General features: G+C 39.1%; 1 protein-coding gene across 1 annotated transcript; it reads right to left on the reverse strand.

Annotated features, from left to right (window-relative positions):
- Positions 1 to 95: 95 nt before the first annotated feature.
- On the reverse strand, positions 96 to 24,958 carry LOC136263073 (UPF0696 protein C11orf68 homolog). The gene is made up of 4 exons (XM_066057529.1): positions 24,675 to 24,958; positions 18,669 to 18,796; positions 18,391 to 18,518; positions 96 to 489 (listed from the first exon to the last, which is right to left on the reverse strand). The coding sequence occupies exons 1-4, from the start codon at positions 24,827 to 24,829 to the stop codon at positions 253 to 255; spliced, it is 648 nt and encodes a 215-aa protein (XP_065913601.1). The 5' UTR covers positions 24,830 to 24,958; the 3' UTR covers positions 96 to 252.
- Between the last annotated feature and the right edge of the window lie 99 nt (positions 24,959 to 25,057).

The following is a 25,057-nucleotide window of genomic DNA, read 5'->3' on the forward strand; positions in this document are numbered from 1 at the left end:
TTGTACACTGTACTTTTTTTGATAAAATAACTCAATTGATGTGCATATACAGTAATATAACTATTTTGTATAATTATGGTATGTGTCACTGCATCTATATGCTTCAGTTAAATAGTTTAAAATGATACATAATACAGTTATGCACAACACTCTGTGTAAACATTATGCTGTATATACAAAAGAGTTACAGTAAAATAGTAAGATTACATACTTATAATTTGTATAAATATGTACATGCTAGTTTTTCCAGCTCTACTTGGAAGTATACAATGATGGTTTTATTTTATACTCATTGCCAAGATAAAGTTTAAAATGGGTATAAATGTTAGGTTTGTATTTCAAGGTGTCAGTGATTCCCATAGATCGTAGAGCCTTCTCTACTCTCCATACATCATCTTTGTCAGCGAAGTTCTTTGTGAACACACAAATCAAGTGTTGGTCAATTTCCCTGTTCCTTTTGTTTGTATCACTTGCATATGTAGTAGAAACCTGATGATAGGTAAGTGTTTTGTAAGTTTTGTGGTGTGTTGAACAAACATGTTTGTGGTAATATGTGACCCAGTCTGGGAAAACCGGTTTGATCGCCTATTTACAAGTATTGAGAAACACTGATTTTAAGTATTCAGAGTGTTGTAGGTCACTGATGGATGAAGCTATGTGTACAAAATTTTCACATGTTTTACACCAATCCCTTTCCTTCCAGAGCATCCACTGTACAAGTAGCCAACAGCTAAGTTTACTGCCATTTTAAACCAGGGTTGACTGTATCAGGCAAGCTCCAAAGGGGTAGGAGGTGAGAGATGTAGGAGGGCAAGGGGCTGTTTAAAAAAATTAAAGAAAAAGGCGTAGGGATGAATAGACCAAGTTATGGGCCATTCAGCTAGGTCTCAAAACTGGCTAAATGAAAGTACATTTATAGCACTGGTCTTTATTCAACACCACGAAGCTGTACAGCCACATACAGCCATCCCCAGGCTGGCCAGAGCTCCATTAGGGTCCCAGACCACTCGTACAGATCACCACTGTGCTTGGGAAAAGCAGCCAGGAAAAGCAGACCACTCAAGTCTAGCTGATTTTGATAATAAAATTTGATAGTCCATTCATGTAGCTTTGTGTTCTCAGTGAACATGCTGTCATGGGTGATACGACCGGTTTTCTCAGACCCAGCTATTTTTGAATAATAGATTGGTGTGTATCATAACTAAATATTTTAAAGGTCCACTGAAATGAAAATACACTTTGGCTATTATTAATCCTTGCTACTAGTGGGATAGGTTGGTGCATGTGATTTAGTCAGATTTTGTTTTGTTTTGTTTAGTAGATAAACCACATTTTAGTGCATTGTGGTTTGTCAATTATATTATGTCATAATGCATCAGACAAAGAAACTTTAGTACACCCCAAGGTGGGTTAGTTCCTCATATAAAAGTCACGAAATACGTAGGATAAGTATTTATAAATACAAAGAAATCGTATTGTTGATGCCTCTTATGTTCTAATGGTTCTGCTGGTTCTAGTAGTTCTAATGGTTCTGCTGGTTCCAGTGGTTCTGCTGGTTCTCGTGGTTCTACTGGTTCTGTAGTTCCCGTGGTTCTGCTGGTTCTAGTAGTTCTGCTGGTTCTAATGGTTCTGCTGGTTCCAGTAGTTCTGCTGGTTCTTGTGGTTCTCATGGTTCTAGTGGTTCCAATGGTTCTGCTGGTTCTGTAGTTCCCGTGGTTCTCATGGTTCTGCTGGTTCCAGTGGTTCTAATGGTTCTGCTAGTTCTAATGGTTCTGCTGGTTCCAGTGGTTCTGCTGGTTCTGCTGGTTCTAGTAGTTCTAATGGTTCTGCTGGTTCCAGTGGTTCTGCTGGTTCTCGTGATTCTACTGGTTCTGTAGTTCCCATGGTTCTCATGGTTCTGCTGGTTCCAGTGGTTCTGCTGGTTCTAATGGTTCTACTAGTTCTGTAGTTCCCTTGGTTCTCATGGTTCTACTAGTTCTACTGGTTCTAGTGGTTCTGCTGGTTCCAGTGGTTCTGCTGGTTCTCATGGTTCTGCTGGTTCTAGTGGTTCTGCTGGTTCTAGTGGTTCTGCTGGTTTCAATGGTTCTAGTGGTTCTAGTGGTTCCAGTGGTTCTGCTGGTTCTGTAGTTCCCGTGGTTCTCATGGTTCTGCTGGTTCCAGTGGTTCTAATGGTTCTACTGGTTCTGTAGTTCCCGTGGTTCTCATGCTTCTACTGGTTCTAGTGGTTCTGCTGGCTCTAATGGTTCTGCTGGTTCTCATGGTTCTGCTGGTTCTAGTGGTTCCGCTGGTTCTCATGGTTCTGCTGGTTCCAGTGGTTCTGCTGGTTCTCATGGTTCTGTGGTTCTCATGGTTCTGCTGGTTCCAGTGGTTCTGCTGGTTCTAGTAGTTCTAATGGTTCTGCTGGTTCCAGTGGTTCTGCTGGTTCTCGTGGTTCTAATGGTTCTACTGGTTCTGTAGTTCCCGTGGTTCTCATGGTTCTGCTGGTTCCAGTGGTTCTGCTGGTTCTAATGGTTCTACTGGTTCTGTAGTTCCCTTGGTTCTCATGGTTCTACTAGTTCTACTGGTTCTAGTGGTTCTGCTGGTTCCAGTGGTTCTGCTGGTTCTAATGGTTCTCATGGTTCTGCTGGTTCTAGTGGTTCTGCTGGTTTCAATGGTTCTCCTGGTTCTAGTGGTTCTAATGGTTATACTGGTTCCAGTGGTTCTGCTGGTTCTGTAGTTCCCGTGGTTCTCATGGTTCTGCTGGTTCCAGTAGTTCTAATGGTTCTACTGGTTCTGTAGTTCCCGTGGTTCTCATGCTTCTAGTGGTTCTGCTGGTTCTAATGGTTCTGCTGGTTCTCATGGTTCTGCTGGTTCTAGTGGTTCCGCTGGTTCCAGTGGTTCTGCTGGTTCTCATGGTTCTCATGGTTCTGCTGGTTCTAATGGTTCTGTGGTTCTCATGGTTCTGCTGGTTCCAGTGGTTCTGCTGGTTCTAGTAGTTCTAATGGTTCTGCTGATTCCAGTGGTTCTGCTGGTTCTCGTGGTTCTAATGGTTCTACTGGTTCTGTAGTTCCCGTGGTTCTCATGGTTCTACTAGTTCTACTGGTTCTAGTGGTTCTGCTGGTTCCAGTGGTTCTGCTGGTTCTAATGGTTCTGCTGGTTCTCATGGTTCTGCTGGTTCTAGTGGTTCCGCTGGTTCCAGTGGTTCTGCTGGTTCTCATGGTTCTGCTGGTTCTAATGGTTCTGTAGTTCCTGTGGTTCTCATGGTTCTGCTGGTTCCAGTGGTTCTGCTGGTTCCAGTGGTTCTGCTGGTTCTAGTAGTTCTAATGGTTCTGCTGATTCCAGTGGTTCTGCTGGTTCTCGTGGTTCTAATGGTTCTACTGGTTCTGTAGTTCCCGTGGTTCTCATGCTTCTACTGATTCTAGTGGTTCTGCTGGTTCCAGTGGTTCTGCTGGTTCTGCTGGTTCTCATGGTTCTGCTGGTTCTAGTGGTTCTGCTGGTTTCAATGGTTCTCCTGGTTCTAGTGGTTCTAATGGTTCCAGGTTCTCATGGTTCTGCTGGTTCTAGTAGTTTGCAACAATCATCTACATAGACAGTTTTTAATTGATCTTTTGGTCTTTCAGCCAAAGCTTGTAACAGTACAGTCACCTCAGCAAAATATGTTCCTTGCCATGTTAAAAGCTGCCCCTGATCATTTAAAACTAAAAATGCTGAATCATACTCACTAATCCATTTTTTGTCTTCTCTGGTGTAACCAATGTTGGATGCAATTTTGAAAGTATGATCAAAGCTAATACTATTACCTATAGGCATGTTCGCCATTTCTTGTAAATATGTGTTTTCATGCCACAAGAAACCAACAAAAAAACATTTAGCCAACATGTTGTTACTTGGTGTATTCGACATAGGAGACTTCCAAAAGTCACCATCATCACTTACAACAGAAAACAAATCCTGTTTTTTACAAAATTGTCCCCAGCATTTTTCTATAATCATCAACTCCATGTTATAGAAATTAATCCCTTTTCGGCAAAGCGTTGTACACATATCAGAAACTCCTTTGTAAAACCAGTTTGATGGGATAATATGAATGGTATCATCATCCTGGGTAACAGCTCAAGAATACTTTCATCATGGGCTAAAACATTATGTCTTTGATTACAGGTATACACAGCACTTACAAGGTACACTACAGTATGTCACTAATGAATTACATGTGGCTGTTTGGCTGCATTGGAATCATCCATCTAATAGGTGGTACTCATTAAATTTCCACACTGATTACACTTAAGCACATTTGGACCCAAGACCTTTGAATGTATAAGGAAAGGATTCCACAGAATTACTGCAGGTAAATCTACTTCATCAGCGTGAAAAGGTGGATAAACAATTTCATGAAAACCTATACCTGTAGTAAGGTTTAACTGATGAAAAATAAGTTATGTAACTAAGATATTTCATTACCTTGCTTAGCAATGCAGCTGGAAATCAAACCATTGATATACAAGCAGGTTATTTCAGGAAAATTTCCAGAGACAATTGCAAATTGAAAAATCACCCCCCCCCCACAATAACAGAAACACAGAGAAAAACACACTGTGATCCATTTCACCACTTCTTCTAATACAAACACTGTCTGTGGGCGATATAGATTCTTATGTCATATGTCATGGAAAAATTTATTCATGATATGAATATCATGATATGCAGTATACCCATAACAGTTGATTGCTTTCAAGTTACAATACTTAGTCTTAAGGTTGAATTTGCAATGCCTTTGTCATCTTACAGTATATCTAATACAAGTGTAATTGCCGGCATTGGCCCTTTGAAATACTGTTCTGCATTGCATTGTAAACATATCTGTGTATTTACCTAGCACCTTTCAAAATGGTAGAAAGGATATTAGATTGGATGTAAATGTTACCAGAATATCTAATGGTATAACTAACACACTCTCAATGAGGGTGCAGTGGCAAAACTAGCATTTTACAAGTTTACATAGTACTGGGTAAGTCACTTGAGCTCTATCACGATAATATTTTCTAACTATTATATCACAACATAAATAAATATATCATGATACAAAATATATTCGTTCTATTGTCCAGCACTACTGTGCAGATAAACCATATAAGAATGTATCATTTCAAGTGCTTGGGCCTTTAACACCTATATACAAATCTTTGCTCAATGGCTGTAGTGCTGAGGTAGCTATCTAGTTTTATAAACACCTTGCATGTGACCTTTAGTGAACTTCTATAAACTGACAGCACATACAAACATTAAGTAGGACAAAGAAATGTGTCGATCACTTGTTGGAGATTTATCCTATTATGTTTAACTTGAGATACGTGCAACATAAACTTTTCATTCTACGGCTCCACAAAAGGTAGGGAACAAAATGGAAACTACTTCTTGTCCATTCTACTGTTGATTATGTACTACGTATTAGTATGGGCTTAATTTTTAAGACCTGATTGTTATTTTAATATCATTCCATGGCTGGCACATGTCCCTAGAAATCCACTTGTGACAAACACCCTGAACAAGTCAGTGGTATGTAAATGTGCAAGTGTATTGGTGTGCATGGCTATCCATTCATGGTGAAAAGTGAACGTCACTGGTGTGTGAGTACAGAAGAATAATTTTCAAAAATTGGGTCACATTATACCATGTAAAGCAGTATCTTAGACAATCTGCACTTGTACATAATGATGTTATAGCATCGTAATAAGGGTACAGTGGTGTATACAATCACTAGACTATTGACTAGTGAACATGTACAGGAGTGCTGCACTCAGACATGTTATGTGTTAATGGTTTAATTGTGGCCACAAGTCTTGTGATAAGTGAACAGTGAGCTTTACAAACTCAAAATGTTGTGGCAGCCTACAAGTTTCAGCGACTATGCCTACTAATCTTAAGCATTCAGCAGTAGTACAATGTTATAACCTGTTAGGCATGAGCAGCTTTTATTTGCAGTGTAAAACATGTTTCCAATAGCTGAATTGTCTAGTGTTTGTGATATACGTTCTACGTATAAAACTTGGTAATAGCTATGTGATATAAAGTTTTTCTATGGCGGCGCTAATTAGCAGATGACATATATAATAGATTAGTTTTAATGAGTGGCTGATGCTAACTCTTTTTCCAGAGTAGGCACTTATACGTAATCAGTGATCTGTAAAGCACTAGGGTCCCGTGCAAGTCACCAAATCCCTGTTCTTGATCATCCCCAGGTCAACTGTACCCATATAGTCAACCATTAGAACCACTGGAACCATTAGAACCACTAGAACTCTGACCTTCTCCTCTTGTTTACCACAACAAGCTAAATGATTACGTGATACAGAGAGTGCTTACCTTGGTCTAACAATTTCACATAACCTTTCTTGGTCCTCACATAGCTATTTCAGGAATTGTCGGTCGAGCGAATTATGTCCTAGCATTTTTCCAAAGGAATTTTGGACGGTGTTCACAGGATGTCAAAACTAAATGCTACCAGACTTACATCCGCCTTATTACTGAATATGCTGTAGTTATCTGGTCACCACACATATTCACTGAATAGAAATGATTCAAAGGAAAGCAGCCAGATTTGGGTTTAGTGATTATTCCTGTTATTCTAGTGCATCAGCTATCTTGATTGGCAATCGTTAGAGACGCAAAGAGACAATCCAACTTCAGTAGTGTTTCATAAAATTATCAATCAATACATAGATATCCCTTGTGTAGGGTTGGGTGGTACTGGTAGTTCTACTTGCGAGTATTGCAATAAGGTGACCATGCGATTACTGTAATCATTGCCATGCCCGGTATGAGTTATTCAGTGCATTATTATGGGCAAATGAAACTGACATGCACAAGTTACTGTCAGGCCATTAGTGTTCAGGTTCTAGGTTCTGTAGTGTCTGTTCTGTAGTGTCTGTATCAATCCTGTGGTCACTGTAAAGCACTAATAATAACGATTAAGGCTTCTTAGTATAGTCATTACAGTTCATCACTTAGCAATTGTGCAATAATACTGCTGCACAAACGATATTGTGGTATTTTCATAATAGCTGCAGCATTCAATATTGAACATAACATTGCGTGCGTATAGGCAACACTGAATATTGAAATACTGCCCAACCCTATCCTACCCTTGTAATCACATCCTTCATAATGCTTCCAGTCTCACCCGTAATAGTAGCAGGAAATTCCTACAATTACCCTTGAGAATTGACTCCTATATGTACGCACTCCTTTTTCCCAAGAGTAAACCGATTATGGAATCATTTACCCATTCACCTTGATAATGTTGATACTTTTAATCTTTATAACCACTGGAACAAGAAAAACCATTAAAACCAGCAGAACCACTAGAACCTGTAGAACCATCACAACCAGCAGAACCATTAAAACCACAAGAACTACTGGAACCAGCAGAACTATTAGAACCACTAGAACCATTAGAACCAGCAGAACCATGAGAACCACTGGAACCAGCAGAACCAGTAGAACCATGAGAACTGGGGCTAACTTAGTGCAATGCAATAGCTAGTAATAGAGTGGCTGTGACGACAATATTAAAGAATGTTTCCCTACACATTTTCCAATCATGCAATCAAGCCCAATTGTTCTATCATACCAGATCAGCACTACACTGTATTTTTCACCTTTCATAAGTTTGTAGTATTTCTGCACCTAACTCACTACAAAGAAAATTGGCCAACTCTCTGTTTCTTAGCAAACGATATCCCCCAATAATAGCAGTCAACCATTCTATCCCCTAAAATGGTAGACAAGAATGTGGAGCTTTACTAATTACACTATACTCTCATCTGCTTGCAGAAACTAATTCAGAAGGAATCCATCCTATGTTTTAAATTTTAAATACGTAGTTTCAATGTATTTATTATGGAAGGGCAGCCAAGACCACATTGCATCTCCATGAGTTTTTCGTGAATGCTATTGCAAAAAGAAATATTATTGGGTGATCATCACGTACGCATGGAGATAGCTATTAGTTTGCACCTTCACAGCTGAATAGCAGCTAAACCTTACAAATACAGACTTGGGGGTCCATTGTGTTCATTATGACAAGAGCTAATGGACCGTGAGTGTAGTGAAACGATAGCATGCACAGAAGAGAAGTTGGAAAATCATGGGCCTACATTTTTGTCCACAAATTAGACTAACCTTTGCTAAAAAGATATTCCTTAATTTTCTGTAGAGGGTACTGAGGAACAGACAATTCAACTTGGGAAAGAAACAGCTAGATACAAGCATCTCACCAAAAGTATTAAGAGGAGTGAGAGAATAACCACCTAACTGCACACAAGTGTTAATAATAAATACCTTAGGATTAAGGAAGAAAATCCATCCCTCCTGGAGGAAGACTGAGTGTGGCCCCGACTAGACATTGGGTGACCTGCAGTTCGATTCCTGGGGTTGGAGGGATTTTTTTCCTTACTTTGGCCCCTTTTCTATTACACCTTTCCAGCTACTGTATAAGTCATTAAGTCTAAGTCCTTGAAACTAGGTTAGGTAATCCTAAGACTGCAGCACATGTTGTTGTAGACCTTCAGTGCTGGTCACTGTAAAGTGTTAATAAAAATAATAAGACAATTACTATATACTCTCCCACACAAGGGAGTATAATAATAATATAGTGATATGTGACATTGTACTTGCTAAAAGCACCCAGGAATACATTAGCATGCGTATACTATCCATTCATGTCACCTTTCAACTAGGGTACTCTGAACAAATTGCCATAGAAAAGGTACATACATTGTAGCATACAAGGATAGGATACCATGTAAACATATTGTGAAATGGGGGGGAAGGGGGGGTTAGTGGCCTTGCTCAATTATACACCACAGAATAAACATATACTTATAAGCACGACCTGTAATCAAAAATAAAAAAAACTCACAAGTGATACATTGTCAAGGTCATGGCTGCGACAGTTGATCCGATGGAATCCTGGGGCACAAGCAGTCTGGTAGTGCCCACCCCTTCACAAAAAGGCAGAATCTGGTTACTCTAGCATCACCAAGTTGTAAAAATGGGATATAATTAAATAATGATGTCACATTAATGCAGCAAGAATGACATGTCTGACAAACTATGCTAAAACAGTTAGTTCTCAAAAGGAAGAAATGGGTGCAAGAAAGAAATGGGTGCTAACGCACTGGAGATACTATTAGCTGCATTCTGAGCCCATCAGTTCTAACTGCATGGCCCTTTACAACCTCCATATTTTATTCTTTTAACGAACAGCCTATTGTCAGCACAAGTACATAGGTAGTGTCTAATCACTGGACTGGACTATTGGACTGGAATAATGGAATGGACTACTGGATTGACATTTTTAGTTTCATGCATATTTAAGGTGGGGTCACTGTGCATGTGACAACATTTCATCACTGAGTGGTGTATATTTATGCTACTTTAATCCTAAAATGTTGCTGTGATAAGCCAAATGGGTTCAATTAAATGCATTCTAATCACTGCTTGACAGTATCCACTCTACTGTATAGCAGATACACTGACATGTATAGGTATACCTAAAAATGTTTCTGTCACTGTTAGGCACACTTGATTATTGTGATGCAATTTTCTATAACATATGGTGTGCGTGTGAACACACAAACTTGATCCCATCGCATAACTGGTTATATTTCATTACTGGAATGAAATGTCTGCATTTTATTAATTGTATTACAATGCCATTACATAGCTGTTAATAGGAATAGAAAATAGCATGGTCATAGCACACAGTATGTACAAGTTTTAAAAGTAGGTAAATTAAATGTACCGCATTACACAGACTAGTCACCAATTCACACAATATACATAATGTTATATAAAGTTATATCATAATAATCAATTGTGCCTAAGAGTGAGAGAAACATTTTTGGGAATACCTACATGTCAGTATCTGCTATACTGTAGAGTAGACATTTGATTGAACCAATTTGACAGCACCTTTTTAGGATCATATTAACCACTCAGTGCTGAAATGTTGTCACAGGTCACCCAAGAGTATTAAAAACCAAAAAATGTCAGTCCAGTAGTCCATTCCAGTGTTCCAGTCCAGTAGTCCAGTCCAGTGATTAGACACTACCCAGAACCATGAGAACCAGCAGAATCATTGGAACCAGGAGAACCATTGGAACCACTAGAACCATGTGAACCAGTAGAACCACTGGAACTAGCAGAACCATTGGAACCAGCAGAACCACTGGAACCACTAGAACCATGAGAACCACAAGAACCAGCAGAACCACTGGAACCAGCAGAACCAGTAGTACTATTAGAACCAGCAGAACCAGTAGTACTATTAGAACCAGCAGAACCACTAGAACCAGCAGAACCACTAGAACCAGCAGAACCATGGGAATTAGAGAACCATTAGAACCACGAGAACCAGCAGAACCACTGGAACCAGCAGAACCATTAGAACTACTAGAACCAGCAGAACCATTAGAACCACGAGAACCAGCAGAACCACTGGAACCAGTAGAACCAGAAGAACCATTAGAACCACTAGAACCAGGTGAACCATTGAAACCAGCAGAACCACTAGAACCAGCAGAACCAGCAGAACCATTAGAACCAGCAGAACCATGAGAACCACGGGAACTACAGATCCATTAGAGCCATCAGAACCATTAGAACCACGAGAACCAGCAGAACCACTGGAACCAGCAGAACCATTAGAACTACTAGAACCAGCAGAACCATTAGAACCCACGAGAACCAGCAGAACCACTGGAACCAGAAGAACCATTAGAACCACTAGAACCAGCAGAACCATTGAAACCAGCAGAACCACTAGAACCAGCAGAACCGTGAGAACCAGCAGAACCGTGAGAACCAGCAGAACCATTAGAACCATGAGAACCAGCAGAACCACTGGAACCAGCAGAACCACTAGAACCAGCAGAACCATGAGAACCACGGCAACTACAGATCCATTAGAGCCAGCAGAACCATTAGAACCATGACAACCAGCAGAACCACTGGAACCAGCAGAACCATTAGAACTACTAGAACCAGCAGAACCATTAGAACCACGAGAACCAACAGAACCACGAGAACTAGCAGAACCACTGGAACCAGTAGAACCAGAAGAACCATTAGAACTACTAGAACCAGCAGAACCACTAGAACCAGCAGAACCGTGAGAACCAGCAGAACCATTAGAACCAGCAGAACCACTGGAACCAGCAGAACCACTAGAATCAGCAGAACAATGAGATCCACGGGAACTACAGATCCATTAGAGCCAGCAGAACCATTAGAACCACGACAACCAGCAGAACCACTAGAACCATTAGAACTACTAGAACCAGAAGAACCATTAGAACCACGAGAACCAACAGAACCATGAGAACCAGCAGAACCACTGGATCCAGAAGAACCAGTAGAACCATTGAAACCAGCAGAACCACTAGAACCAGCAGAACCGTGAGAACCAGCAGAACCATTAGAACCAGCATAACCATTAGAACCAGCAGAACCACTGGAACCAGCAGAACCACTAGAATAGGCAGAACCACTAGAACCAGCAGAACCATGAAAACCACGGGAACTACAGAACCATTAGAACCGGCAGAACCACGAGAACCACTGGAACCAGCAGAACCATTAGAACCACAAGAACCATCAGAACCACTGGAACTAACAGAACCATCAGAACCATCAGAATCACTGGAACTAACAGAACCATCAGAACCAGCAGAACCATGACAACCACGGGAACTACAGAACCAGTAGAACCATTAGAACCACGAGAACCAGCAGAACCACTGGAACCGGCAGAACCATTAGAACTACTAGAACCAGCAGAACTATTAGAACATAAGAGGCATCAACAATACAATCTCTTTGTATTTATAAATACTTATCCTACGTATTTCGTGACTTTTATATGAGGAACTAACCCCAAGGTGCCATTAAAGTGACAGAAATGTCCATGTACAGCTATTACAGTAGTTTCACGTCATATCTAGCATAACAACTTAAAACATGGTAAGAACTTGTACTGCAACCGGTTACAAGCCTACGGGAGATAGTAAGTGAATTTATCCTGGTGTTGTGGTAAAGAATGCCTGTTAAAGGGACTATAAATCAACAGTACAGTGGTAGAAACATGTCTAAGTTTATTTCTTAGATGTTTTGAATACTTGAAGGGTCCAATACAGTGGATGGAGGTAGAGAAACGCGAGGAAAACAATTGTGATGGCACTACTGGCAAGACATTATCCCTACCAGGCGGAGAAGTGACTCAGGAAAGTGTAATATAGATACCATTGTTTGTTTCATGGTATACTGCTAACCCAGCTTTGTAGTAAATTGAACTCAGTGGGGCATAATGAAGCATGAACTTCGATAAGCTTTATTGTGCGAAGCACACAGGCCGAGCTGCTACAGGCAACTACAGAACAACTCTGCTATTGTTTTCCAGCAAAACATTCAAGTAATCTTAGAATACCATGAAGTTGAAAAGGAGAGCTTGGTATTGTCACCTGCACAGACTTTATCTACCTTTCCCATTGAAGTGTGTAATAACAATACTTCCGGTTCTTTGTCTTGTGTCACAACATGATGTAACTTGACTTTGTGGCTTAATATCTCGGTACAACATAATTGAATTATTAAAAAGATGTTTTTGTGCATTGCATGATACAAACAACCTATTCATTCAATAAAATAGCAAGTGAATTTTCCATTTCAGTGGATCTTTAAATTGTCAGGGTTCTGCACACATATGGCTGGAGTGGCATTATATATAATAACAACAGCATTTTGAAAAAGGCCAATTACTGTATAGTAGGGACCACAAAAGTGTGGGCCTGACCCATGAAAAAACATCACCCAAAAACCAGCCTCACTCTTCCCTGACAATGATGAAGCAGTATTGGAACTAAGCCTAAACAAGCCTTCAGATCGACTCAAAACGCTTTTAACAAGTTGCTTTGAAAATTATTAAACGGAATTTTCTAGTTACTGACTGAGTAACTGATTGATGCCTTCAGACAAGCGTAACTTGATGCTACGTGCTTGATTTTTTCACTGTTCGACATCGCTTCAGCTGGACACATGCCTTCTGGCATACCGCAGTACATGCAATGCATTCTTCATGGACTTACCAGTGTCCTTCTTGTGTCCCGTTCATCTTTGCTGACAGCGAAAGGTGTGGATTTGGTGGGAGTGCGTGATGGCTTCCTTTCATACTGGAAATTGTCTGTATTTTTCATAGTGGCTACTTTGATTGCAGCGGTGCTTTTTGAACAGTTTTTGATTTGTAATGCTGTGTAATGGGTTGAGCATAGCTGACAACAAAGCGTTATGGATACTTCACTTTTCAGACAATAATTGATAGCTGGGGCATGCGGCACCATTTTATTTTAATGCAGTATGTGTGGGTTCACCAGTCATAATAACAAAAAAGTTAACAAACAAGTACACAAAAAATTTTTAAACTAGAGTAGGGACGATAGCACATCGATAAAAAGTACTGAAACAAGCTGGAGTAGTGCATGATATTAAATCACAGTAAAACAATAAGAAGTGTTATATATAAGCAGGTAACAGTGTATAAATTCTCAATTGGAAGTGGCTTTTCAAGAGATGTTGTCTTTCTATACTGGTGGCCATTAAGACAGGTTGTACCGATAGAGTGTACATACTAGGGATGCAACAATATCCTCCACTTAGTGTCGTTTGATAGTGATGCAATGGAGACTATGTATTGTTGCATTTAAATACTATACTATTATATTGCAACTCTAGCATGTATTTATAACAGGAATGTTTGTTAACTGTTTAGACATACTGGAGCCACACCCACTCATCTGGATTCTACAAATGGAGTCATACCAATTTGTTGTCATCGTACTTACTCGTTACTCCCATTGTGTTTGGATGAATATACATGCCGTCATGTGAGACTTGCTACCATGGCGGGCCACTGGAAAACATTTTCATAGCAGTTATATTACAGTCATTATTGTACAATTCTTACATTATTGTTGTGAAAAGTGTTTGGTATTCATGTGTCTCCTCTGTATGTTGTAATTACATGTGTAATTTTGTGTGGGGGTGCTATAAAATGCAATACTGCATGGTGACAATTGTAAATTATTAGGTGATTTTACACACTTCCTTTTAGGCTAGCTACATATGCTAATTACTCATAGCTTGTGTCAACAACTGGTAACCGCAGTTGTACTCTGTGTCATTCTTTGAGCCACGCCCTTAGAGGACAAATTACGTGGGGGCGACTAAATTCAAATTTCAAAACGAACAATGGTATGCAGCACCATAGATTATATCTATGGACTATAATCTATGGCAGCACACTTCTTTGTGGCTATATGCACTGATTAACTACATAGAGCGCCAGTTCATCAATATCCAGTGACCGCAGTTGTGCTCTACGTCATTCTTTAAATTCCGAGTAAAATTCTTACAGAGAGCAAATTACGTGCGGGCGACTAAATTCAAATTTCAAACTAGCCATTCTCGAAAACACATGTTTCAATCTGAACGAAACTTTTAGAACAGTTTAAAGACACATTTCCCTACATGCCAAGTGAGTATTGCGGAAAACAACAATCTGGGTTTTGTATTTGGCCTCTAGGTCGACTGAGGACGACTGAAACTTCGTTTTGTGCTGAAATTACGACTGTAGGGTAATCATGTATGGTGAAATTGATGATGTGAATCTTGAGGCGATTGAGTGAATACTGAAGTGATAGCAGGGCAATCAATGTTCGGAATGCACAAAGGAACGCAAGGCATACACCTGCGGTTGCGTCTAACCGCATGCGATTAAAAAAATAATAAAATAAATGAAACTTCCCCTTTGATGTCGGCAATCTCGATCACAAAACAATCGGCATGAATTTGCTTCACTGCTTGTGTGGTAGTTACTAGTGACACGATGAGTTCAACTCTAGAGTTTCAGAGGGACAGCGTAAGTGATGGATGAGTTACAGGAAGGCCGAATTTGACAACGTTCGTTCCTGTAAAATCCTCACATGTAGTAGTCGCGTCATTTATTGTCTGCGGCGCGCGTTTCTGCTTTACTGGCCGCGTGACTCACTACCGCGTTTCTGCTTTACTGGCCGTCTTGATAATGCCGTATAACAGGCTGAAAGAAAGCGGAATGGCCAATGACTACTACTGGGCAACTACAACCTATGTAGACATATCTTAAAACCTGGATGATCAACAGCAGAAATCAAACTATGATAGACAATACTGCTCTCATCCCTTATCATCTATTCCTGCAATATGAATCATGTCAAGGCCAGCAGTTTCAGGACAAGTGATAGGACAAGCAGATGCTCCTTGATAATACATTGTCAACACTCCACTCAATACTTGGAACTCTAGCCCTAAACATCAAAGCACACTATTACTCGATCTATGCTGGCACTGCAGGTACAGTAGCGACCTAAGAAAGGGAGATGTGGTATGACTAACTTGCACTATGCCCAGTTGCCCACACACTGCTGCATATATGATATTTAGACAAGTACAAGGAAAAATTAGGAATCTTAAGTTTGATTAGGGATGATAGAAATAAATTAAATGTAGCGAAACAAGGGGAAGTTGCCTACACCTGCAAATATACTAGTGGGAATTTGATAACTTCAGACTAGTGTAACTCAATAATGGCTAAGCCATAGGCTTGATTTCACTTTTCTAGACATTGCTTCAGCCCAGCAAGTATCTTTTGGAATACAGCAGTATGTATAATGCACGCATCACCGACTTACCTTTGCCCTCCTTTGTGTCCCATTCTTTTTGATGACTGTGCAATGTGTAACAAATAATGGCTTCCCTATGGATGATTATCATACATATTTATAATGGGAATCATCCATATTTTCCTTAGTGACTGGATTGAATGGTTATGCACTTCTCGTACTGTTCTTTATTTATAACGCAGTGTAATGGGCTAAACATACCCGAAAACAAAGCATAATAGCCACTTCACTTTTCAGTATTAATTTTGATGGTTTGGACACACATTCAGAGACAAATCTAATTATGATTTTTCCATTCTTTCTTTTGATGTGGTATGTGCAGGTTCACCTTACAAAAAAGTAAACAAACAAGCACAAGGAAAAATAGGAATTTTAAGCTCAATTAGTGATCATAGATGTAAAAAGCAAATAATATATTAGTGGAGATTTAATCCCTAATTCAGTCATGGCTATGGATTGAAATAGGGATTGAACATTTAGCTAGCAGAAAATTCCACTGATAAAAATAATTTGTAGCAACCTATTGGAAGCATTTTGGGTCACACTGAAAGCACTTTTGTGCTTGATTTTGCCTACTAAAGTGCCATGAGCTGGTTTCTAGTCAATATTTTGTGGAAGAAAGTGCAAACCTTAATATGCAGCACTATATTGTAGATACTAGTTAAAGTACCGCTACGCGTACAATATGGAAATAAAAGCATGAGGGCGTGGGCGAGAGACTAATATACATAGCACGAGGCAAAGCCGAGTGCTATATTAGGCTTGGGACCAAGCCTGAGTGCTTCTATTTTCATATTGTACAAGCGTAGTGTTGCTTTAACTGGTTGGTCATCTTTGTTCAGAGCGTTCATTTTGTAGACTTGAATTGCATTGGTTTTCACCCATCAGACAATTAGTAAGTGTCTATATAGTACAAGCTTGGTCTCAAAACAAACAGATACTGTAGTATCATTTTGGTTACTTCTGACAATTTCAAATGTTATGCATGTGCTGTATTTTCTGTTCAGTACTTTATGGAAATAATAGCATTCTTATGTGTTTGATCTTTGCCCACGCAAATGCTTTAATGAATGATAATGTGCAAGTGATCTGTACTATTATTGTAATCATCTTCTGATTAACACCTGATCAAGGGTTTCACAAGGAGGTGCTAAATGTAGTAGGCATATTATACCGTATAACGGGAATGATTCGCAGAAGAAAGCATTTGCGAACGATACAATATTTCTTCATTAGCGAGAAAACTTTTGCGATTTATTGCATAAAGTAATTAATAATTGGGCACGCGCCCACAACGAATTAATCTTTTTTTCTATGGATAGCTAGAGAACGCTCGACTATATGGCTGACTCTGACATGTTGTGTACTACGCATACTAGTAGCCATGCATGATCGCTGTTTCGCTGCATGGAGAAGTAGGCATTCACGATAATGAGCACAAACGATAGGCACGCCTAAGCCTTGGAGCGGCACTAAAACTGAGGCTAAGACATGCCATTCCGGCACAGTGAATTGCTGGGCTGCAATTATATTTGTCCCATTTAGTAGCACTGATTTTTCCACTGTCACTGAAGTTTGCATCTCTGTTCAAATCACACGCCACAGTCCTGCGCCTCATTGGCTATACCGTCATGCATATATAGCAATTTAGCGAGTAGCAAGGCAAGTAGCTACCCGCTCATGCACTCGGTACATGAATGCTACATCAGCTGATCCATGAAAAAAACTTTTTTAATTGTAGGAAAAATTTTGCAAGAAAACATTCATGAATGCACCTAAAATTGCAAAATTCGCGAATGTTTTCTTCCACGAATCATTCCTGTTATACGGTAATACAGTATATAAGGAAAAGAGGATGCAGTGGTCAGATTTGTGTAATAATTCTTTCCCACAGCTAGTAAAAGGGGGTAATTTACACATACATATGTATAGAGCATAATTGAGTATAGAATCTGTGGAGGTAGGGAGCCTACTGCACCCCTATACGGAATTCACTAAAATTGCCTTAAATTATGGCTACTGAAGATACATTATTTAACCACAACTGTTAACATTTGGAAAGCACCAATAATGAGTAATTTGATTTTTCTATCTTTTCATTGTGATACAACTACAATAGCTTCTAGTAAAATTATGTGGGGGAGGGGGGGAAGGGAAACAAGCACCCCCTAAGTCTACCCCTGGAGTAGTGATCATAAGCAACCCAAAGTATTGCTGTCAAGCAGTGCTACAGTGAACAAAGCAGGTATGAGTTTTACACTTTGGTTGCTAGATTTGATAATCGTAAAGCATGGAGTGAAACAAAGTTCACTGCTTTCACCTGCTCTTCATCATCGAGTATTCCTCATACTACCATGCAATGCTTCAATAAAAAAAAATATTCTTGTCTGCACATTCACTGCACAGGATACTTACATAGTATATGTAGAGATTTTACCTGGATTACATGCTTATAATAGTTACGTAAGTTAACACAATTCGGTGATGAAAGTATTGCATAATTACTTTATGGGTGTGTTTTGAATTGCCAATAACATGTTGGATACACTCGCCCTTACGTTTACAAAATGTGAGCTCTGTGGTTGATCATTCACTTTATTGACATCTCTATAATGCATGATAATTGTACACATATAACCTTTGCAGAGCATCCCAATTTTCCTGCTACAGTAGCTTCTGCCATCCTTTTCCATGTTTCATCAATGATCCTTCTATGTTTGAATATCATCCACTTTCCACCAGTAAATTTAGTTGCAAGTGCAATTTCTAAATAATTTATAGACCAGAAAATACAATATATATTACTACTACTGGTAAGAACTTGTTATGAATAGAACTACAGGTATATTTAATATGACATTTGTGCTACAAACACATACACACTACGCACACAAATCCAAGCATACATTAACATACCCTCAATTTTTTTAGGTGTAACTCTTCTGTTACTCACTAAATCTTCCCACATGTCAAGAGCTTTGTCTAAGTCTCTAAGATCTCGATCTTCTAGTGGATTGTGCACAGAAACCCACTCTTTATTCTCCCTTAAAGACATCATTGCCATGTCATAACAATACAAAAGCACAACCAGTATATGCAGTCACTAAAATGAAAATCGATTGTACAGTTATCATGTCATTGTAAGTATTGATTGCCATACCAGAGTTCCTAATTTTCTGTACTTAATATATGAACTCCCTGTTGGTGTTCAACAGGGAGTTCAACTTACACACTTTCATAAGCCTCATTAAAACAAATACATTATGCATATAACAGACCTCTTCTATTACTTGTAGCGCTGTTACAAGGTTGTCTAGATAATGGAAGCAGAAGTCGGTATAAATTATGTGATTTTACATGTCCTTTAGTTATAACATTGATGTTCATACTTATAGGTTTTAAACTGGCTTTGAGGTTTGTGTTTACACAAATCATTGGTCTTCTTATCTATAGATGCAATGAAGATGATATAAGACAAACTTTTCTAGATATTCATCGGTCACAAGTATGATAGAACAACTAGGGTTGCCAATGCTCAAACAATGAAGAAATGAAGCAAAAGTGATAATGATGTACAAGATACTGAACAATTCTGTACTTATAGACCATAATCTAGAATACAACACTAACCATACTCGAGGGCACCCCTTTAAACTAGTTACATTGCCAACCAGAAATAATGCTTACCACAATTTCCTTTTTTCCTTCAACTGTCACGTTATGGAACAATCTGCCGGCAGAGGTTGTTACTTCTAGTAACTTAGAACATTTCAGAAAGAGTTGTAACAGTTATTTATATAACTGACTATATTATTTTCTTATCAAAATATGTACATTTTTCCTCTTATAGAGGTTGTACATTAATCAAATATAATATTAATAAACTAGTGTTCTACAAAGACAGAAAAATACTTACCGATCCGATACCAATTTATAATTTAGTGTTTGCTTGTTCATGACTACACTATTTACAATAATAGTGTTTTATAACAAAGTAAATTGCTAGGTATACTAGTTATCTATTAAGATTTTGTAGTGACTGTTAATTCTATTAGAGTACCTCAATTTTTCATGCAAAACATTATCTTCCTGTAAATATACCCATGGTGTGGTGCACTGGCTTTCTTGGCTGTACGATACACTACTGTGTGTCTTGATACTGTGCATGGTGGTCATGGGTTGGGGATCTGCTTTAGTCCAATTTTTTTTTGTCTAAGTTTCGGTGACAACACCTCGGCAATTTCATAATGAAGTAAACAGTACAATGTTATTGTGTGCCTAAGTACAGTCTTCTTTATTCAAAATTCAAATCAATACATTGTGCTCTATTGTAGAGTAGAGTATAGCTGAATGGAGATATCATCAATCTTAACAATGCAAATTTAAGAACATTGATGCTTTGGATAATTCTGCATGAAGTGTTTAAATCTCATTATAGTGACCATGTCAATCGGGTCCCAACATTTTTTACCAATATGTAGTCCCAATTGAGGAGGTATCACCAAACTGATTTTGGAATGCTTAATGTGGGAGGTTACAGCCTGTGATCAGATGTAAAAGGACATTGATGAAAACAGTAAAACAGTATAACATAAAATTATGGTCAGTAGATGACTAGTAATAGCTAAAATAACAAGTTTAGTATGGCCTAGTCAATACAGAAGCTAATGCGCAAAAGCGAGCCTGGGATCTCACAACAGGGTCGCTAATTTTTTTTACATTAGACACATCCAGGAGCCAAGTGGTAAGGATAACCACACATACATGGTACCATAGTGGTCACATCTATCATACAATATCTTCTTACAGCTATTGTCAAGCTAGGAAAAATGGAAACTTAGATTCTATATTGGATTACACTAGACCTTATATGTGGATATGTCAGGGAAATTTTCGTCCACTGGGCTAACATTGGTCCAGATTGACAATGTCACTAAAACTTACAATTCTAACAAAAATTCTGCTTGTTACATTGTGAAACAGTCAAAATTGTTCTTGACTCTAATAGAGCAGTCTGGTATTCTTTAATTTTTTCTGGCTGTGACTTTTAACCCATGTAGAAGTTATATTGTATGAAGAAGTTGGTGGATACTTGCTATAATTTGTTCATGGCACCATTGCCAGCTGGTACAGGCATGTCCAATACATTTGCTATTGAGAAAATATTTTAAAATGTGTGTACCACCTACCTCAGGTCTGTAAGGTGGTTTTCCAGGTATGATACGTGTAGAGCAACTCACTGCGAGTACAATGATGCTAGAAGCTCAATTCACAAAATACACTAGTATGTAAAAATAGCCTAAACCAATCCGGTGTAGCAAATTTCCCTATATATTTTGTTAGCCTGGTGTCACTGCCCCTATTTTAGGTGCTTATAAGTGCCCTGAAAAATAGGGCCTGGTCTGTCTAGCATTCGGGGCTTGTGCTTAGGAATGCATAATTACACTGCAGCTTGCGTTAATAACTAGATCATGAATAGCGAAGAATCCAATCACGACAGTGATGCTTTGGGGATTTCAATGAGTTACTTTCTAAGGGCAATTGATGTTTAGGCTGTGGAGGTAATATTTCTACTTTCCAAGGGAAGGCACCTATTACAGACGAATGTTACATGAAAAATTGTCCTTTGTTTATTAACCCTGACACAAAAAGAATTCATGCAGCTTGCTTTCATCCCAGACTTACCAGTTATTCCCTCATGTTGTGTGGCCACAATATATTTAATTGGCAATACTGCGATTCAATTGGATGCACTAGTTTTTGGTAACGGTGGCACAAGTCCATAAATGCTAGACAGACTAGATCCTATTTTTCGGGGCGTTATAGGTGACTAAAATAGAGTCGGCAGTGCAGACTAACATTTTGTATTAGGAATTTCGGGTCCAAGTATTAAGTCATGTTATAACCCATGACACGTGATAAATTCTGGACCAGATTTGGAAAGTGCACGGAAGAGCAATTCAAATGAGCTATGGCAGAAGGAAATCACAGGAAATTTAGGTGTGTCATGTTTAAGTTGAATATCATTTTCTGCCGGTTGTTGAGAATTGAATGGCAGATAGTGGAAGGGTGAATGCTCATTATGCTCTAGCTAACCGCATACCTAGCCGTATAGAGCAGTAACACCTGACGTCACAGTAGTTACACAATCACTTCCGCCTAGCAGAAAATGTACGCATACTATTGGAACATAAGTTTACTTCACCTCAGATCTGTTGAGACTGTCTTTCTAAATGAAACCATGTTGTCAGGAGCAAGGAAGATAGTAATTTAACAGATATTTAAGTAGTGCAGGCTAGTTTGATCCATGCTGGGCGAGTTACGACTGATAATTGGCAAAAAATGCATGGGCACAAGGATTTTGACACTTTGAAAAGTACGATAGAAGAGTCCCACAAAGTTTATATTGACAAATTGATGTACAATATACAGTGGAATCTCTCTTAACAAATTAAGGACACAATAGAAAAACCTCCATAACAAGGACAAAAGATTTGGTCCCAACAAGTCTGGTTTTTACCTCTGAAAGAGGAAAATCTCTATATTACAGCAAAAAGTAGCCAAAAATTCTGGGTCCCAAAATGTCTGTAATAGAGAGGTTCTACTGTAGTTCATTATTGTTCATTCTTTCTTACTGAAGTGTTGTTTAGTGACAATCGCTTTCTCGAGCTGAGTTCAAAACAGCCATTTTATCCTTTTAACCTGGGTAAAACCAACCTGATGCCCAAATAATGTTCTTCATTGTCTATCCCAACTTCTGTTCTATTTCCTGAGTAAGTTTCATGCTGAATAAATCACTAGAAGCCAATTTGTACCCTCTTAAAGGAGCCCCGCCATTAAATTTGTCCCACTTCTTGTCCTGTGGAAATTGTGGTTACGCATTTTAACGCAAGTTTGTGACGTAAAAGTTATCGTCCTATAAGACATTTACACCCATTTATCCTCACTGGACCATGATAGTACTACAAAATGAAACAAAGACAATTGAGAGAGAAACCATTATTTTACGATGAAACAAACGAACAAAGTTACTTACAAATGTGGTGTGTCCTAGGGCACACGCGGCCACAAATTTGGCAAAGGCCAAAAGTGGGCGTGGCAAGGAAATTATATACATATAAAAAACAATTAGCTATAAAGAGGTAATTATGCGTCCACTTCAAACAGCTTCTAGCCAGAAAAATCTTCCACGAAGCTGAAACTGAAAATCCAGCTGCCTTATCAAGTAGTCTCCTACATATTGACTTTGAGATTGTTTGGTGGAAATAGTGAACAGTTTTATGTAGCGATGATGACTTAGCTGCACAAGTTATAAAATTTCAAATGGGGACTGAAAAGTTTGGCTTAGAGCGTATTCATGTGACATCACAAATGCGGCATTTATTTAAGACATGTGCGGCATTTATTTGAGACATGTGGATAAAGCCCCAATGGTGCAATAGAAATAATTGCGTCTTCGTTCTGTCAAACAGACCTTGTGCTGGAGCAGCTATTTCGTGACTATGTGGTAACCACCTATGAATGGGTAACAACATACTAGAAGCATGAACTTGTAGCTGGTCTACTTCCTGATGTACATAGGAGTGGAACGCTTCTTCTTGTGTAGGGGCTTGGCAGGCTCCATGGTCATTTTTTCAGAAACCATACTAAATACGCTCATATCCTTGTAGTACTTTGTTCTTGATTGATAGGTGAATACTACACTGCTATTAAGTGGCTGTTCAGTGTATTTGTGATGGCACGGAAAATTGTTTCATTTTGCCCAATAGTTTGTTGACACCAGAGGTAGAGAGAAAACCAATTCGTGGCAGTATGGCAATAGTCTATTACTGGATAATGACATACTACAAGCACAACAGAGTAGCTGGTCTGCTTTTGAAATATTCACTACAGTACCCGCCATATCGTGACATGCGTGGGTGAACAGATGGGGCGTTCTATTCTATTGCGATATCAGAATGTAGACCAGCTACAAGGTTGTACTTCTAGTATGCTATTACTCACCCATTGGTGATTACCACATAGCCACGAATTTGCTGCTGCTGTACCAGGTCTGTATATGATGGAAAGAACAAAAATGTGATATTTTTGTAATTGTAGCCACATGTAATTTAAGCGCCTTGAATACTGCATAGCCTAAATATTTCAAGGGGAAGAATTTTTCGCTGATTTCACAGTTTTGGGGGTTATCAGCAAAAATTTTAGCTTTGAAATATTTAGACCTCCATATAGTCTAATACATTTTGGGCGTGTTTGCAAGTCCACAAAAAAAAATTATTTTCAGCAACATTGCTCAACCTCGAAATATTTAGGCTATATAGTACGCTCTATACCAGTCTGTAGAGGGACCAAATTTTTCTCAGACTGATATTTTCCCAGTTCTAAAAAATGGTTGGCCATTTTTCACTGAACATTTCACCAACGACGGGAAAGCCATTAAGATAAGGCCACTCCAACACAATTCTTGTTTCCCATTTCATTGACCTTAAAAATACATGCGGGCGGTTCATTATCCATTATAGATATTTCCACTAATTTTCAAAATTCATAACTATCTTATAGGTAAGATTAGAATAGAATTTAAACTAAGAACCTTAACAGTGAAAAGCTAGCTAAATGGGCTTTCTGAATGCTAAACTAGTTACTGCTATGTTGCCTATGCAGTCACAGGATAAATAATGAATATTGACAGCAATAATGAATGACCATGCGGGAAGAAAATTTGCATGCGGGAAATGGGAAACAATGAATTTTGTTGGAGTGGCCTAAACTTTATTTTATTATTGCTTTACGACACCAGATGTGAGATTACAGAACTACCAAAACATGCACAAAAAACCAAAAAAAATAAAACAATTCCGAGCACGATTCACTGGCCCGGCAACCAATTTCGTCTTCCTGACAGACATGAAGCTTACGTACGTGTTCCATGCTGGGTCACTAGGCTTGTGCTCATCTAGAAACTTTCCCAATTCCTCGGGTTTTCCCTCAAACACAGTGAAAGTTTCTTTGTCTTCTTCGGCTTCCTCCTCATCTTCCCCACACTCCAGACGCCTATTAGGACCACCACATGCCATAGAACAGGGTCTGTCACACTAGCTGGATTGGAGGACAGGAGGAGTGAGTAAGCCTCGAGGTACGCCAACAAGAAGTCTCCCAAATAAGCGGCCCTTCTGGAGTCGTCGAATAAGCGCGCAGGCGTGTTCGAGCCCGGGCGTGTTTGTTATTAACACTTTACAGTGACCAGCAGTGTCAATGGTCAAAGACCATGCAGTAATTAGCCTTAGAGTTATTGTATTTTAGTC

Source organism: Dysidea avara, chromosome 8 (genome assembly GCF_963678975.1).
Source record: "Dysidea avara chromosome 8, odDysAvar1.4, whole genome shotgun sequence".
NCBI lineage: Eukaryota > Metazoa > Porifera > Demospongiae > Dictyoceratida > Dysideidae > Dysidea > Dysidea avara.